This window comes from Leguminivora glycinivorella, chromosome 10 (assembly GCF_023078275.1).
Source record: "Leguminivora glycinivorella isolate SPB_JAAS2020 chromosome 10, LegGlyc_1.1, whole genome shotgun sequence".
NCBI classification, from domain to species: Eukaryota; Metazoa; Arthropoda; class Insecta; order Lepidoptera; family Tortricidae; genus Leguminivora; species Leguminivora glycinivorella.
Genome location: NC_062980.1, coordinates 10,060,703 through 10,078,942, shown reverse-complemented (window position 1 = coordinate 10,078,942; position 18,240 = coordinate 10,060,703). Strand labels below are relative to the sequence as shown.

The 18,240-nt window shown below is 35.4% G+C and overlaps 1 protein-coding gene across 4 annotated transcripts in view; it reads right to left on the bottom strand.

Annotated features, from left to right (window-relative positions):
* LOC125230177 (extensin-like) overlaps positions 1-18,240 on the bottom strand; it is a 117,100-nt gene that overhangs the window by 93,709 nt on the left and 5,151 nt on the right. Inside the window, exon 1 of one of the 4 annotated variants that reach the window (XM_048135232.1) lies at positions 14,056-14,166. The exons of 2 other annotated variants lie outside the window; for them this stretch is intronic. In XM_048135232.1, coding sequence (XP_047991189.1) covers positions 14,056-14,082 — 27 coding nt within the window. In that variant the 5' untranslated portion in view covers positions 14,083-14,166. Of the gene's footprint in view, positions 1-7,610; positions 7,782-14,055; positions 14,167-18,240 lie in introns of those variants that run through there. One more of the 4 variants, XM_048135234.1, reaches the window with a different exon arrangement.

Sequence of the window (18,240 nt, the reverse complement as noted above, 5' to 3'; positions counted from 1 at the left end):
TAAATCGTACAAGAAGTAATTAAATTAGTCTGGTTGACTTTACACACTTTTTTTGGTGCCTAAAACAGGTTAAAAGGTTACCTACCTAAACTCTTCAACAATTTTTTTCTTAGCGCTTCACTTATTAACCGCAAAAACTAGTAATTTTAAACGGGTCATTGTAGCAGTATTTTCAGTAAAACTTAGTCAATCCCAGCGTTTAGCGAAAGTCTAGGTGCAAACAGAAAAATCGAGCAGATAACCTGTTTATAAAAAACTGTATGGATATGGGTGACTGACACCCATCTGGCAGATTTCGCGATTTTACCGTGTCTTCCCTTATACCGCTTAAGAGAGGTTACAGCAAAATCTACCTGTGAGATTTATTAAATTGCAATACCGGTTCACATGATCAAACGGTGGCCATCGCCAAAGGGCAATAACAACTGCCCCCAATCACATTCGCGTGCTCGCGCCCCGATTGCAATTGCACCGCTTTGTTTGCCGACGGCGACTCAATTAACGACGAGCCGGCAGGTTCTTAGCCAACATCACAATTGCTTACGATTCGTAAACTCTCCATATCGCTCTTCTGTAGTCACGCCACTGAGCCAAACTGTGTTTCGAACGCCAGGTAGCGTCAACAATTGTCCTTCGGCTATGGCTACAGGGCTTCCGCCAAACTCACAAAGGGTTAAATTAAAATGTTATTACTGACAGTGTAAATGACACTTTGTGATTTTTTAGGGTTCCGTAGTCAACTAGGAACCCCTTATAGTTTCGCCATGTCTGTCTGTCCGTCCGTCCGTCCGTCTGTCCGTCCGTCCGTCCGTCCGTCCGTCCGTCCGTCCGTCCGTCCGCGGATAATCTCAGTAACCGTTAGCACTAGAAAGCTGAAATTTGGTACCAATATTTATATCAATCACGCCGACAAAGTGCAAAAATAAAAAATGGAAAAAAATGTTTTATTAGGGTACCCCCCCCTACATGTAAAGTGGGGGCTGATATTTTTTTTCATTCCAACCCCAACGTGTGATATATTGTTGGATAGGTATTTAAAAATGAACTTTTTTAAGGGTTTACTAAGATCATTTTTTGATAATATTAATATTTTCGGAAATAATCGCTCCTAAAGGAAAAAAAAGTGCGTCCCCCCCCTCTAACTTTTGAACCATATGTTTAAAAAATATGAAAAAAATCACAAAAGTAGAACTTTATAAAGACTTCCTAGGAAAATGGTTTTTAACTTGATAGGTTCCGTAATTTTTGAGAAAAATACGGAAAACTACGGAACCCTACACTGAGCGTGGCCCGACACGCTCTTGGCCGGTTTTTTTTACCGTCTGCTCTTTGTTATTGCTGTCGGTGGTGGATATATGAGTTTATCAGAGGCGCTTTGTAGTCTCGGAGGAAGATATCACTTATTGAATTCGTAATGGGGAGAGCGGTTGAGATGAAATTGCAACAAGTTTTTGTGATGTGGTGACTAAAGGAGAAGTCGTTAATACTGAATACAGGTTTATTATGGCTCCAGTTACAGTTGCAAGTATGGTAAAAAACCTGAAGTGGGTCTAATATTTTTCTGGGTATATATTTAAAGTGTTTAAAAGGCTGTATTAAATAACTAATAGACATTATTTATAACTATGCGGCGAACTAATCTCGTAGCGCTACGCCGTAGCCCGTAGCAGGAAATTTCTCGATTTGTTTAAAAAAAATCAGTACCTACATGTGACCAAAAAAGTACAGTGATAGTATAGCATACAGCCATACACGATACATTGTGGCAAGCTTTTTCTAAAATATTATAAAAGTGAGGACACGCTACCATGACGGATACATAACTGGACGAGCGTACGTTGAGTGTTTTTCGTGCAACTGGAATAAATTCAATCTGGACCGGAATCTAGTTCAAAAGGGCAATGCCTCTTTCGTGTTCTGAAAAAAGTTTTTTATAGCAGTTAAAGTTTTAGTTTTTCAGTTACTTAGAAAAAAAAAATTAAAAATTAAAATTTGAACTGTTTATTTCATTCTAATAAATTTAATCAGTACATGCTTAGATCTTAGCCTAATCTATATTATTCTAGATTGTTAGCCAAGACGAGTGGCCTATCTTTACATTTATAATTAAATACATGCAAAAAACTTAAATGTATTTTTAATTATTCCATATATACTTTGTTTTACAATTCTATTTATGACTTAAGGTTTAACAGGGCTTTTTTAGTTATATATTTAATTTTATGTGGCTTAGCCTCTATATTATCTATAACATGGCTAGGAAAACCATTCAGGATATTAGGTAAGTAGCTGTTCCATACTCTTTGTCCATATAAGTTAGTACTCCTTGGGAGGGTGAAGTGTTTTATGTTACTAAGTGCCCTTAGGTTAGCAGGTCAGATAAAACTTTTTGAGCATCATGCGTTTTTGACTTTATAGACAGCATGTTAAAATTCATATTTGAATGAATCTTTGTCAAGGTCAAGGAAAAATTTAAAAAGTGCTTTTATTACACATTTAAAAATCCAAATAAAAAAATAAATCATTGTTTCAAATAGCGTTAGTATAAAAAATAATTACATTACGCCATGCCACAACTACCACAAGGCGCTCTGTTTTAGCTAGCGTCTGTTTTCCACAAGTCACGAGTGAACCGACCTCTAAAATCGGATCGGTCAATGCGAAAACACTCCTAAGTGACAATGGCGGTGGGGGTTTTCTAAAATTATCCTTGGGGATCGATCCCGCAGTCTGCAGACTCTGTTCTGTAGTCTAGACGGGCATATACGAAGCGCGAAACGTACAGACCTAATTATATACTTATGGTACCGGTGCCTAGCATGGCCCATCGTTATTTTATTTTTAACACCCTATGCAAAAACGAGACGGGGTGTTATAAGTATGACGTGACTGTCTGATTTAGTTTTTTTTTTTTTTTGTTTGAAAACTGAATTAGTAGGGAGTGTTCTTAGCCACGTTTGGTGAAAAGCGGTCTACTATTTCGGGCTTTTTTTTCAAAATTTATATTTGTGTCGCTTAACTTCAAACCTGGGTAAATCCAATCTGCTTTAAGGTTGAACATATAAAAAAATATAAGTAATATGATCTGAAAGATAATCAACCTTATGCTGCCGGCGTATCATGCTGCCAATTTAATCACTTATCCACGTGGATAAGACATCTGTCACTCTCACACTGACATACTTGCTAAAGCGTGACGGATGCTTTATCCACGTGGATAAGTGATAAAATTGGCAGCATGATACGCCTGCAGAATGGATTTACCCAGTTTTGAAGTTAAGCGACACATTTTGTGGTTAGGTTATTAATATAAACTTGCAGTTATGTTTATGGTACTAACGAACACGGACACATCATTAAAGCTCATTCCCATTATGAAAATTGGAAAGTGAGAAAGATTCAGAACTGGGCCATCTTAGGAGCTAGTACCTTACTTATTTTAGATAAGATTCTGGAGTGAGACGACTTTCTGTAGACGCCGCAAATGATGTACACGTGAACAATGGAAGGTTGACTTTTGCTGCTCTCTAATATTGAGTTTTTGTATTAGTTCTACCTTTTTGTAAAATAAGAAAGAAATTTACGATCTTAAATGGAGAAACATTAATAGTTAGTAGAATTGTATGTTTTTACTATTACGATCCTAAAATACGAAAACATCTTCTACATATGGATACCTTTTGTAATAAAGAATCATAAGATAAGAGTCAGAGCAATCTAACTTTGCAGTGATCTTGAATATCTTGATAGCACAAAATAAAATTGCAAGTGTTACATCGATGCAAGAAAAGTATATGACTAAAATAATACTTGCACAGTCTGGGCAAGATTCGCTGCAGGTTTTCTTTTTGCTTTATTTTTAAAACATTTCCATTTTATGTTGGTTTATTCCGTTTTAGTCAGATAGCCAAGAAAAGGTCAACAATGTATGTGAGTCCACCACAGATTATGCAATCTTAGAATTGTTTATTGACGCTGAAGAGACAAATGTAATATGATTTATAGCTTTATTCAATGTTATCGGAAATAAACCCGGGTCGTAGGGTTAGGTTTTAATGGTTTTATCTTAAGTAAGTCCTTAATCAGTTTAATATGTATCTGTACAATAATTAATACCTACAAGATATATTCAACCATTATATAATCTATTTTACAGAACAATATAAACTTTAATCGGGACGTTTAAACAATAAAAAATTAACAAATACATATCGTCACTACTTTAAAAAAAACATGTATCTTCGTCTGTCAATGAAAAGAAAATTGTAGTAAGTATGTATGGAATGCATATAGACTTACTGCGTTTTTACTTTGAGGAACAGCGTGAGATACGAGATTTTTTAAAAGTAGTGACGATATATCAATTTAATCATTCACAATTTTACATCGCACTGTACGTGTCTGGCCGCTAAAACATTGACATGAATAGAATTTGAGTTTATGGATTGACAAAAAGACGTAAGTATAGAGGTAAATACATACATATTTATGTGTTATAATTTTATTATAAATGACGTTGAGTATATTCATTGTGCAATCTATATTTTTTCTAGTTTGCTGAAGATGATCGTTAGAAATATCGCGGTAAGTCGTAGTACTTACAGCAAAAAAAGACATTGTTAAAAGAAAAAATAAAGATTAGAGAACAAAGAGGAATTAATTTAATAGGTAAAGTCTCTAGGTATTTAATATTAAGGTAAGATAGCACTAATATCTCCAGGCTTCACATTAATGATGCTATTAATTGTTTAATGCCTTTTTATCAAATCTAGTAAGTAGGTGGGCGTAATAAGATAAATATACAATCAAATAATATTTTCGCTTTAAGTAGATAGGTAACTAATTCAAAAGGTTATTAGACCTAAAGATTAGTAATAAGTTATACTAATGAGTAAATACACAATATAGTAACAGGTCTAATATTCTAATGTAACCTCATTTTATAATACTAAAACAGAACATTTTATGAGATAAAGAGCTTCAAGTGTGTTTGCTTTGTTGAGACGACCTTTCTATGAGGCCTTCAGAGGAATACTAGATTATATGTATAGTGTTTCTATCTATGGGTTTTCACCAAAAACAACAATGCCTACTGAAGCTGCTGTACTGAACGATGTACAATGACAACTGAAGAGGTACATATTCTCCAGGATAAATGTAATTTAATGCACGGAAGCCTCTATCATGCCTTGAACTGAAATTCTCCCAATTGAAATTTTGAATTTAGATTGTACACTCAAAATCAATATTAGCGGATTAAACAACGTACCAAAAATAATGTTTCAACGGAAATAGAAAAAACATTCTGCTTGAGTCCAACCTAAAAGTCTTGGCTTTTCTTAGCCGAACTGACCTTAATCGCCACTTTTGTTATCTATTAGACTATTCATAAGACTGTGAAATGCAATTGCGGTCACGTTATATCACCTCGAGGCGACTATCTCTCAGTAATTAATCACTGTTGCATGACATTTAATAGCCGCTTATCTTTTTCTTATCGCTAACATATAGAAACCAAAGCGGAAATAGGCGCTTCAATAAACGAAATAACAGACTGTGTTTAAATCTTAAGACCGATGAATTAGTGATTAGATGTAACATATGTCAGATTTGTGGTTCAAAAAGATACTACAAGTCTTTGAATTTGTAAGACTTGACCGAGAGCTGTAGTGTAGTAGGTGGCAGTCACAATACCTAGATTAGAATAGAATAGAATATAATAGAATATCTTTATTGCGAACCATGGTACATGTAGAGTTGTTACATTTCATTAAAATAGAGCGACATGGCGCCCTGAGAGGGCATTGCAAAGCAGTCTTATATCTAGTTATCGTAAAACACAAAACTAACAAACACTTAAAAGTAGTGTTTACATACTAGCGAATTATTTTGTCCTAGCCTATTTTTGTATTAAGTAAGTAGGAATACTTAATAATATTTAGATATAGGTACTCAAGAGAGCACATAGGTTAGGAAAATAATAATTAGGAATAGTCGCAGTGGTATGTAGGCACTACGGAGTACGGATCCTTACATAGTCCCTAGAAAAATATGTTTGGAAAGGAAACTGAAATCGGAGATAAGGTGTATGTATATACCTATACCTTATGAAAAATCTGAACTTCGTATTATTGGAGCCCCCATAAGGGCACTAAAGTAAAACAACGAGATATTTTAAAGCGTAATATTGTATGTAGTAAGTCTAAGTACCACAGCCGCAAGTTGTATTGAAGCCAAATTCTTTCTAGTTTTGTTACTTTGATTATTTAACAGCAAAGTATGCTATAAATAGCGTGTTATTTACCTAAATCTAATCCAAGTGTAATTCCAATTAAATCTGATTATCTACACGTCACACCCGCGCCAGCATATAACTATAAGGTTTCACTTTAGCGGAAGAAACGATTTCAATCATATACCGGCTTCGCACGCTTGGTGATTGCTACCTACAAACTTTTTACCAAACACTGCTCGTTTAGCGAACATGACAGTTTGTCAAAAATCCATTTAATTTGTAAAAAATGTACACTGATGCCGATCACCAGCAAATGTAACGCAAACGTGTGGAGACGCCATAAAATAAAACCCTTGGGTAGATAGCATTGCACCGATTGGACCAATATTATATTGGTCCAATCGACCAATTATGTTATAATAACAAACATAAACTACCAAGTTAGAAGTAGGTAAATCAAGTAACGTAAAGACAAGAAAAAAAGTGTTAAAATATATTATTTAGATATAGTTAAGTTGGAACCACGGAACATATAATTGTCATAAGTGACTATACTATCGGGTAATTCTAAATATTGGGTACGTCCCAAGGAAACAAATATATTTTTTAATTAGATAAGGGAAGTTTTTTTTTTAACAGCAACACACTATTTGAACCTACTACATTTCAAACAATGATAAGTTTTCCTTCCTGGAAAATAAAGGAATGGAGTGCAATGTTTTAATTTTTCACATAGCATACCTATGACACCTGTCATATACATAAGTGGTTTGATGTTAGGTATTAATTCCCTACTGATGACGGCTGTAAGCATACCCAAGATATGTGAAAAATATGAACTACAAAAAATATGAAGTGAAAATATGATATTTATATATCGATTAACCCAGTTCACAATCGTGCTTTACGGCGAAAACATTGTTGTCACTAGTACCATAGTGAACAAACATAAGATCTTTATTACAATTTTATTTTTACGCGGAAAATGTCTGCCTTGGGTGAAACTTGAACTCACGACCTCTGACCAAGGCAGACATTTTCCACTTTCAAATTTATTCTAAGCCTAGTGGCATCGATTGCAGAGGTTTCTGCTAATCCAAAATTTAAAACCATTTTTTTACGTACGATTATGAACTAGGGTGACCGTTATGTATGATATGATGTATTGTATTGTATGTCTTTCTTTGCTCTGCAGCCTAATAAATCTGCATAACTATTTTCCTACGGTGCGTAATATTTTGGTAATCAGTATTGTTTTAAATTTAGTATTATTTAAAAATCGATTGTACCGGAAAAAATAAGGAAACTAAGTAATACTATGTATGTTTTTAAGGAATATATGTACGAAGTGTCCGTGCATAGCCCTTGCCCTTACCATTAATATGTCTATCAGAAAGGTTGTCCTCCTCATCCCATAGCGGCCGGTCATACCGTCGCGACCGGCGCTCAATATTGCCATAGTACTGGAACTCCATCACAACACAATATTCGAAGTATCGATATCGTTTAACACACTAAAAACATGTTATTTAGCCACAAACACATCAAGTCTCCGTTATAGTTTACGCGATACTGACATTACTCAGCGTCTCGCCCGAGATAAGAGTAACGATGCTAAATAACGACATTTTATTAGCTTTTATTTCTTCATAATGATAGTCCGGTCACTCTCTCACGAGTGTTTTCTCCTTACGAAATTGCATTCCGTCTAGCGCCTCCACGATTGTTGTTTGGCAAACAACAAACAAGTAGGACTACTGTAAAGACAGCCGGTTAGCAAACATAATGTGGAGAAATGGAACTTGGTTCCTTGTTTAGCGGAGATAACATTTCGCAACTGGGCCAATGACATGAAGATGAGGACTTGACGTTAAGTGTGACTAGTGTGAGTACATTATCTGAGATTTTGTATTGTCACTGTAGTGTACTTAATGCTTGCTAGTATAGAATGTAGGGTTACATTTGGTTTAGTTCTGTATAGGATGGGTTTTGACGGTATGTGGCGTTGTGCCTGATATTGCCAAATAATTACAATAGGTACTTAAATATACAACCTTTTATTGCATACCTCACATAATAACGGCCCTGTACCTACCTAGGTACCTACACCAAAATAAATAACTACATTAAAGTCACACAGCATAATATTAGGATTGTACTTAAGTAGGTAAATAACAGGCTGTCTTATTGTAAAAGTAATGATCCCCTCCAGACAACCTTTGGCTATTGAGTAGAGATAGGAAAGAAAACAAGTGTATGTGCAAAGACCAAGACAAAAAATAACAATAAACAATAGATACAAAATCATGCATACATAATACTTACACGTGTTAATATAAACACATAAATAAATGTATTATGATGAATGGACAACCATGATTATTACGAGGGGTATGCAAAGCAATTAAAGGGTTGAAAGAAAAACGAAAATGTGACATTGCAGTGGGTCATTTTCGCGAGCACAATCACAAAAAATATTTTTTCTAATACTTTTAATTTTATGTCTTTCCTAATCAGAATCAAGAGTCCTTTCGATCTAGGACAAAAAAAACAAGAGACAAAAAAATGATCCCAAAATGTTCTATTATTTTGCATACTTTCCACTTTGTAACCGCTATATAAAGCGTTTGAAATATGGCAACGAAGTGGTTTGGGACATGATTCTGGAAAAAACATTAAAGTTTACCTATTTAAAAAAAAAAAGTTGTTGAATCTTTTTTCGCGAAAATTCCCAGTGACAGGTTGCCAGCCTCTCGCCTGCGCCCCAATTTAACCCATAATATCCAACAGTAGGTCACTAGTCCCAGTCACAGTTGCCCATGTGATGACGGGTTAAGAACTTCACCACTCCCTTTCTTCCCGTGGGCGTCGTAAAGATGTAATATTATCAGGTAATTATTTCTAAATCGCCAATGAGGTTCCATTTTTGTTTACAGACACACCTTTAGATCGTATCATTCTACTACGTTTGACTGCACAAGTATTTAGATATAGTAGTCTACAAACGGTCAGTCACTTAGCACGTTACGGTCGCATTTACATCAGTATGATAATTGAACAGTTTGTCAGGTAGGGGAGACCGGGGTGAGTTACTCGTAAAACTGAGGTGAGTTGAAACTTGTTTTGACAATTGATCGAGCTGGAAAACGATGTTAACCCACTTCCTGCCACCCTTCATTACTTCCATCAATATGCGCTTCCCTTACCTCAATTTCAATACGTTTATTTATAGTTCTCTTACTTCGTTGTCAACCGTGTGCCATTTCGTGGCGGACCCCAGGCGCCCATGAGCCGTGGCAAATGACGATATAACACATGGAGGATGAAAATGATAACACTCCTCTTACAAGTATCGATTTTCTCATGTTCTCTTTTTTTAACGGAGTTGTATGCGCCCATAAGTTAAGGTGTTATTAGAGAAACGTCGTTTCATCTTCTATGGCCCTATTAGTGATGACTAGATAGCTCCAAATGCTACCAAAAATAAAGATGAATCTTATATCGTAAAAGATATCGCCTTGAACAGGACTCAACGACTATCCAGCTACAGAAGTGAGCTATCAAAGCGCCACTCGAATTAATGACGTATCGATTCAAATACTTCTTATTGGACAGACCGCTTCTTGAAAATTTAATTATCACTGTACTAAAAGGATCTTTCATTTAAGTAGTTACTTAAATTACGAAGATAAAATTTTTTATAAAGGTACTATGATTATCAATGTGACTTAAATCAATTATAATGATAGACTTCTAATTTTAAGGCAGCGTGATTGAGTCACTGTTGAGAAAAGTATCAATTTTGGAGCAGACGGTAAATTAATGTTGATTTTAACTTTACAGATTCAAGGACTCAGTTACGTGTTACCGATTACTAATAAAATTATAGCTATTACCTACTCGGAGATGTCCAGCGCTGATTAATTTCTGGCGTCGGTAATATGTTAATCCCCGTAGAACGAGTAGTTACGCAATAAACAATAAGTAAATAGCCATTAGCCACCTTGGTACAGCCATTAAAATGTGTCGTCAGACGCTTCTATTATGTATTCAGTCATAAGACCGCTTATATACGATACCGATAAATAGATGCAACTGATGTAATCTTCATCCTTAACACACATAACTGCCGTCTTTTGTTTTTGAATGATTTCTGACTCGAGTTGACGTGACGTGAGAATCACGATGTCATTCAAGAAACTATTGCATTCATTTTACATTCAGGGCTGTAATTAGTGGGTATACACAGCTACAATATGCGAAGAAATATGAAGGTAATATAACGAATCCATACTAATATTATAAATGGGAAAGTGTGTGTGTCTGTTTGTTTGTCCGTCTTACACGGCAAAACGGAGCGACGAATTGACGTGATTTTTTAAGTGGAGATAGTTGAAAGGATGGAGAGTGACATAGGCCACTTTTTGTCTATTTCTAACGCGAGCGAAGCCGCGGGTAAAAGCTAGTATATTATAATTTCATTCTACAACATAAAAAAGGTACGTCAAGTAGAGGTCAGAACAATCCTATACTTAGTTACTAAATTCAGATACCAAATAAAAAGCATAGCTTAAACCTACTTCTATTTATATTTGGGGAATAATTGTAGAAAATTATAAATTTAATTAACATAAGAAATCGTACCGGGGAAATCCACTGACAGCGACAACATTTCTTGGGAAGGTTTTTGCGGATTAGTCGTATACAAGTGAGTCAATGGAAATGATAATATCATTAATAACTGCAAGGACACACTAGCACACTGACTACGGATATATGTCATGTGAATCATATCATAGTAAACAGCATTTATCGAAGTTTTTTTTATATCACACTGTGGCAAACAAGCATACGGCCCGCCTGATGATAAGTATACCTAAAGTGAGAAAGATGTATCTGCCTCAGGTGACAATTTCATCGAGGTGTGTAACCTTAGGATACATATTAGGTGTGTGCGTCAGGTATCTATATTTTTCATTTTTTGGCTCGATGGAGCCGAATCGGCAACGTTTTGTTTGACGCATCGTCGTGGCCATAGTGCGCAAAATTGTCGCTTTTTGCAATAGTTTTGGCTTCTTAAGATTACCGAACAATTGGCAATTGTAATCGTGGATACCACAAAGGCGGTAAGTCCCAGTATTCCAAATAATATATGAGAAGTCATAAAAAAATAATATTGAATTAGGCAGGCAGGCAAAAAGTCTACTGATTACCTGTCAAACAGCCAACCCGTTGGTCATCGACCTCGACTGTCTCCAATACGACAGTTACGCGACCTTGAGATTAATTAATTAGTCAAATTAATCATACACACATGAGAATTGAATTTTCCGTTCTTAAGTGCCGGTCACCCTTCCGCGACCTTCCCTTGTTTGTCTAAGATAGTTCGTTCAACCAACAAGTGATGCTGCGAGGCAAAAATAATTAATTTGTACACGATAAGGAGTGTATGCAAAACATACACACGCTTATCAATTGCGTATCACCTAGGGCAATAACATGTGACAGAAACACTTTAGTTTAGATACGCACTCAAATAATAAGGTGTCTTAGTAAATTAAATGTTTTATACAGGATGTAATTTTTATAACCAGTAATATTTCATCATATTACTGGTAGTATGTCATTCATGATGAGCTGGTCTTATGAAGAACATAAAACTAAATATCATGCTTATTTCGTTAAATTTTATCTAGACTTTGCCCTTTTCATTTCGTCTCAAAAAGTCTAACGCGTGCGCACGAGGCTGCCGCATAGACGTGAAGATTCGAGTTGATCGGGAGATTCGGGTTATTTACTCTATTGCACCCCCGCGCGCGCTTAGTTAATTATCATCAATTTATGGAGATTCAGGAAAATTACTAAGTAAAATTATGGCGCATTTTATTGTTGTGTGTTTTATATCAACTATACAAATCGCCTCCTTAAATATTGCCGGTTACAAAAACGACAACCTGTATATATGAATATGATACAGCGGAACATTTACAGTCATTGTAAACATATGCTATCGCATGTAATGCAGAATAATGTTGAATGCTTGGTAATGTTGACTTGCGAATTTTCATTGTATTTAATTGATGGAAAGTAAGGCTTTCTCTAAGAGAACCAGAAACCTGGTTTACATCCGTTTCAAGTCTATTTGCATGTCGATTTGGTTTACAGTCGTAAAGATAAAAAATAATCACCGCCGAAACCTACTTATTTATAGGTAAATACCTACTTACTTTTAATTAATTGCGCAAAACTTTGACAAACACTTTACAATAACTTACTAAAATGATTTTTATCACACGAGCATAAATAGCGAGAAAAAGTTGCTGCTAAAATGCATACACATCATTAAAATGCAATTTATTCGTAAATTAGTTGCTGGGTAATATCATAATATGTACTGATTATTTACAGAAAAAGTGCGAAGTTAGTTTTTTCTACAGTACATTCTTACAATTTAATTAGTCTAAAAGCACAATAACTGTTTAGGATAATCCGGATGCAAACATAAAATGCCGTAAACATGACAAGGAGGAAATAAAGATAAGCTAAATTAATTAACCTAAGAAAGAGAAAGGACCCGATGCCCTTTAAACGACCGGTATACAATCATCGGCCACACTACTAAGGCGTAGGCCAACGTCATATATTATGTGGCTTTCCACAGCAGAAGGATCCTCACAGTTTGAATGCAGTGAAGGCGAATTTCTGGTAATTTTAAATAGCGTAGATACTTGATTAATGATTACTAATCAAATCAGTGTGCGTAGCCGAATGCACAAACGCTTACGATACTATCTCTTTCGTAGCTATCTATCTCTATCGCTTGCGTATTGGCGCAACAGAGCCACACTACCTTACCCAGGCTATGGGGCCTGCTCCTTTTTCCGAAATGTAAAAACGATTTTTTACTATGGAATTTGAATGAAACCTAATACAATGACAGTCGAGTTACTCTTTATTGTTCTGCATGTTTGATAAAATAGGAATTGTATCTAAAATACGTTCTGTCTTGATACATCTTTACATCAGCCCTCCCGAAAACCTCTTCTCGTGGTGACAAAAAAAAGAATGGCTCATACAAACTTTCGAATATTTTGGGAAACTCGCTGGATCTTGCTCAGCATCTGATGGACTCTATCAGCCTGCCAATGTATATCAATATCGAAAACGTGATCCAAATATGTACAATCTTTAGGAGAAATACTCCCTCATTGCATATGAATCATAAGGCCTCTGCAGTTCTTGAAAGTCACATATGACTACATCGTACACATGCTCTTATAATGCCAATTACAATCATTAAGGGCAATCTTAAGGGCGACCGGTCCCAGAAACCTCAATTGTATCTAGCAAGTATTCAATTATTTTCTAACCTTGTTCTGCTTTAATTTAATACAAGTTTGACATAGATTTGTTAAAATCTAGGTTTCGAATTAATTTAATCAGCACAATTAATTATACCTAGTTAAATGCTATTTCGGATAAACCGTTATCAAAATAAATTTCAATGGAAACCGATTTTGTTGAGATTCGGTAGTCAATGAACATCAAAAATCGAATTAATACGCAAAGGTATTTTTTCGTAAAGCTAATTATTATACGTAATATTTAATATCTTTAAAATAAAATACTGTAAATAAAATCAATAAATATTTGCGAAGTGTTAAAAGTTCTTGCTCAATTGTAAAATACAAGACAGTTTCCATTTCGCAACAAAGAAAGTCATTGCTATGAAATTTTCATCATCATCACTGTTACAAAGTCCTTGTCGACCGGCAATTCATTATTTAAACAAAGATAATAAACAACAAAACGCTACTCACGCTGGGATCCCTAAACCATCCGTACATATTGACATTTATTTATTTGAAAAGCTTTCAGCACAGCACTAGACGTCAACTCAAACCGGGTATAGTATGGAGGCGTGATCGCATGCACGTATACCGAAACACTGAGGCGGGAGGGCTAATCAACCGACTTACATAACGCTAAAGCCTTCGACAAACACCCCACGACTGATTATTTTCACGATTTCGCGAGTTGCCGACCTGACGTTAAATAGGTAATCTAAATATACCGAATTTGTTAGCTTTTGTCTGCGAGATCGACTGTCATGTTTAGAACTGATCTGTCATTATGTACGTTCTACCAGTTTAGTGCAAGATCAAAGTGTGCTACTGCTACGTCATGCCTACTGACTCAGGAATTCGATATATTGGTTATTTACCACTAGCTTTTTGGTGAAGGAAAATGTCATGAGGAAACCTGTTTAAACACCTTACAGTGCTTGTAAAACAATAAGTACATATAGGTAGGTACCAAAGTAGCGAATCTGAAACCCAGGAAGATATAAAAACCAGAAATATATTTAAGCCCAAATCCGAAATTCGGATCCGAATCCGAGTTTGTTTAAATGTTTCCGATTAAAGTATGGCGTATGTAATAATGTTTTTGAAGATAATAAAGGTAAAACTAAAAACGCAATAGAACAATTAAGTAATTGAAGCAATAATATACAACCCCTTTGTTATAGTGAAGGTATGATTGCTCAATCATAGGAGTTATCAGAAATACGTCACAACATACGCATTAGATACTTGTAGTATCACCATTTCATTTGCACCTGTACCGATACATCGTAAGTACTTACGTATAAGAACTAAGGTACAGCGGGGCAAATCTCGACTGGGGGCAAATATAACTGGTCCATTTTTCCGTGTTTCACAATGTTTGCATTATTAAATAGAGTGTCCACCGGTTATACAACCTGTTTTTATTGAATTCCGTTAACTTTAAGGGAAGATTCTTTAGATCAAATACAATTAATTTCTCTAAGAAACTAGCGTCTTTAACTCTTAGTGCGTTTTCACATTATCCGATCCGATATCGGTTGTAGGACCGATATCCCATACATTACAGGCGCCATCTTGGATTTTTTCCATTGAAATCCTTCCGACATCCGATATCGGATCGGATAATGTGAAAACGGACTTACGGTTATTAAAAAAATAAAGATAATTACTGAACATGTTTTGATATGTGTCAACAGCCTTTAGTCTGTTCAATTCCTAATGTTATTTGTTTTGATATGTGCCGTCAATCAGGCTTGACACTAACTTGAATGTTATTCATTTTCATTTAAGGGTCTCTCACACTAATAAATTCATTTATTATGTATGAAAATGATGAAATTTTTTTTTGCGAATTTAACTAAAAGTGATATACAGGGTGGTTCCTGATAATGAACCTAGCTACGTGTCAAATTTAACGGAAAACAAAAAAAAACACGGTATATGTAGAACTCAACATCATTGTGTAATAATGGAAAAAATTGATTAGTTACAATTGTCCCCCAGTCGAAATTTGCCCCGCTGTACCACATATTTAATATAATGTATGTATTAATATAATCTTATACCTTTATAAGAGCAATTCTTGTATATTTATTTATTTATAATTATATACCGGCGATCTCGGTAACCGATTTCGCTGAAATTAGTTATGTGGGGGTTTTCGGGGGTGAAAAATCGATCTAGTTTAGTCTTAGGTCTCTGGAAACGCGAACTTTTCGCCCAGGTACTGTATGTATAAAGTTCTCTTGTTCCTCGTAGATAACCAAGTTTGATAACTGGTTTTGTATGAGGAATAGTTATTTGTTATACAAGGGGGCAAAGTTGTATTTTAACGCCGAGTGTGGAATTGAAAAACGAGCAAGTGAAAGGATTCTATAGTTGAACCACGAGCGAAGCGAGTGGTTCGAGAATAGAATCCTGAACTTGCGAGTTTTTTAACACACGAGTAAAATACATTTGCACCTTCGAGTGTAACACAAAACTTTTCCCCTCACTATAGCGAGGAAACTACAACGCAAAAAATGCGTTTATCACTGCTTCCAATAGTTCCACAGGTGGTAAATCATCTTTATTACTACATTCACCTACTTTTATCAATTTTAAAGCAGTTAATTTGACTTTATTCAAGGTCAAATTACTTTACCCACTAGTGGATAAAATGCGTTTTTACCCGCTGGTATTAAAGGACAAAACACGTGTTTCCGAGCTAGTGAGGGGAAAAAATAATTCTTCCTAGCTAACTGGGTTAAGAAATAGGATTTTTTTTTCTTCGTAGAAAACCATAATTTATCATAACCGGGTAAACAAAGAAGAAAAAAAATTCTTCGTAGAAAACTGCAAAAAAGAATGGTTTTCTACGAAGAAATAAAACATCCTCTACAAAACCAGTTATCAAACTTGGTTATTTACGAGGAACAAGGGATAAAGTTCCACACTGAATAAAGTAAAAATGCTCATATGTAGTTGGTGTCGTGTCGTCACTAATACCCCCAGTAAAGCATTAAATTGACTTAATGAAGCCACAAAATGGGCTATATCGATTACGAAGCAGGTTTCATTGGCTAGACTTATACTAATACGATAAAGACACGGTGCAATTGTTTTGGCTATAAAATTATTTTATAACTTATTGCGGTAACATATGGCTATAGTGTTATGTGTTGTCCTCAGTAAGATTGTAGCATTACTATACGTAACATAATAACCTATTTAATATCACGCCTGTATTTCCAAAAGGGGCAGGTAGAGCGAAGGAAACTGCTCAAGATTCGTGCCACTCTTACTTGCACCAACGAAAACGGAGGGTTAACCTGAGGGTTAACCCACCATTTTATATGGAATTTGACAGATGACAGCCCACTAACCTCGAGTTAAATGTTTGGTGCAAGTGGGCCTTAGCAATCAAGGGGTTGAAAGAAAACGAAACAAGTGTATGCTATGGAATGAATGTAAGTTGCTCAGCTGGGATTATTTTCCCATAAAGATTAATGTAGGTAACTAAATAATGCTTTCTGGTTTTTCCATACATACGAGTAGGTAACAGGAGGATTCAGAGATCGAATATGTTTACGCTTCAAATTATAATTGTGATATTTTTGAAAAACTTTTTGTGTTATGCAATTTATTAATTAACACATTAGATGCAATGCAACACTATTGTTGCATACGTCAAAAAGGGAAAACAGTAAACACCTACCTGTCACAAATCGTATAAGCAACGTAAACATAAACAATTGATGAATACTCGTTTATAGTAGTTAATTGTTGTTTGTTTGACAGAGGGGCAAAACTGGTTTGAATAATTAATAAATTAATTATGTCCAACCAGCAGTGGAGGTTCGAAGCTCGGCTAAAGTTTTTCGGAACTTATACATATGTATACAGAGTGGGGCCTGTAACAAAGGCGAAGAATTGAACTCTAGACTTTTAACAATAACTTGTATTTTGATTTTTATCAGCCTTGAATGTTTTTTCTAAGAGGTAATGTATTGCGAATTCTGTTAAGTCTAAAGTGTGACAGACAACGTCAATGACAACAATAATGGCGTACATTGAAGCTAATATATATTTTGTATAAAAAATTAAAAATTTAAAGACTTCATAATTTTTAAAAGTCACTGAACAAATGCTGATCAGTATATAAGGAGAATAGCCTACAGTTCAATTCTTCGCCTTTGTTACAGGCCCCACTCTGTATACGAAATGTCACTTTTCGGTGAAGAAAATAAATAAATAAATAAATATTACAGGACATTCTTACACATCACCAAGCATACGACAAATCAGGTTTATAAAAGTTTGAACGCGTGCGACACCGATCAGTAGCGCCCAAGTATACGACCCGCTAACAGTGTCCGTGTCCGCTCGGGAAAAAATCTTAAATAATCAATTTTGGTTGCAAACAATGGTCTCTTACAGCATAAAGCGGTGTGGCAAGTCTTCTAACACTTCTACATGTAAAAAAGATGGAACAACATTCCACAGTTAAGTCAAATTAATTATTTTGTTGAATATTGTTTATTGTCCGCGGAGTTCATTTATACTGGTCAATATGGTTGTGCTGAGCGGCGCCGAGGCGCGTCCATCCCTCTTTACCGAGTTAAAAATGTGATATGCTATCCCTTTCACGTAAACGACTAGGCATGGGGCCATGTT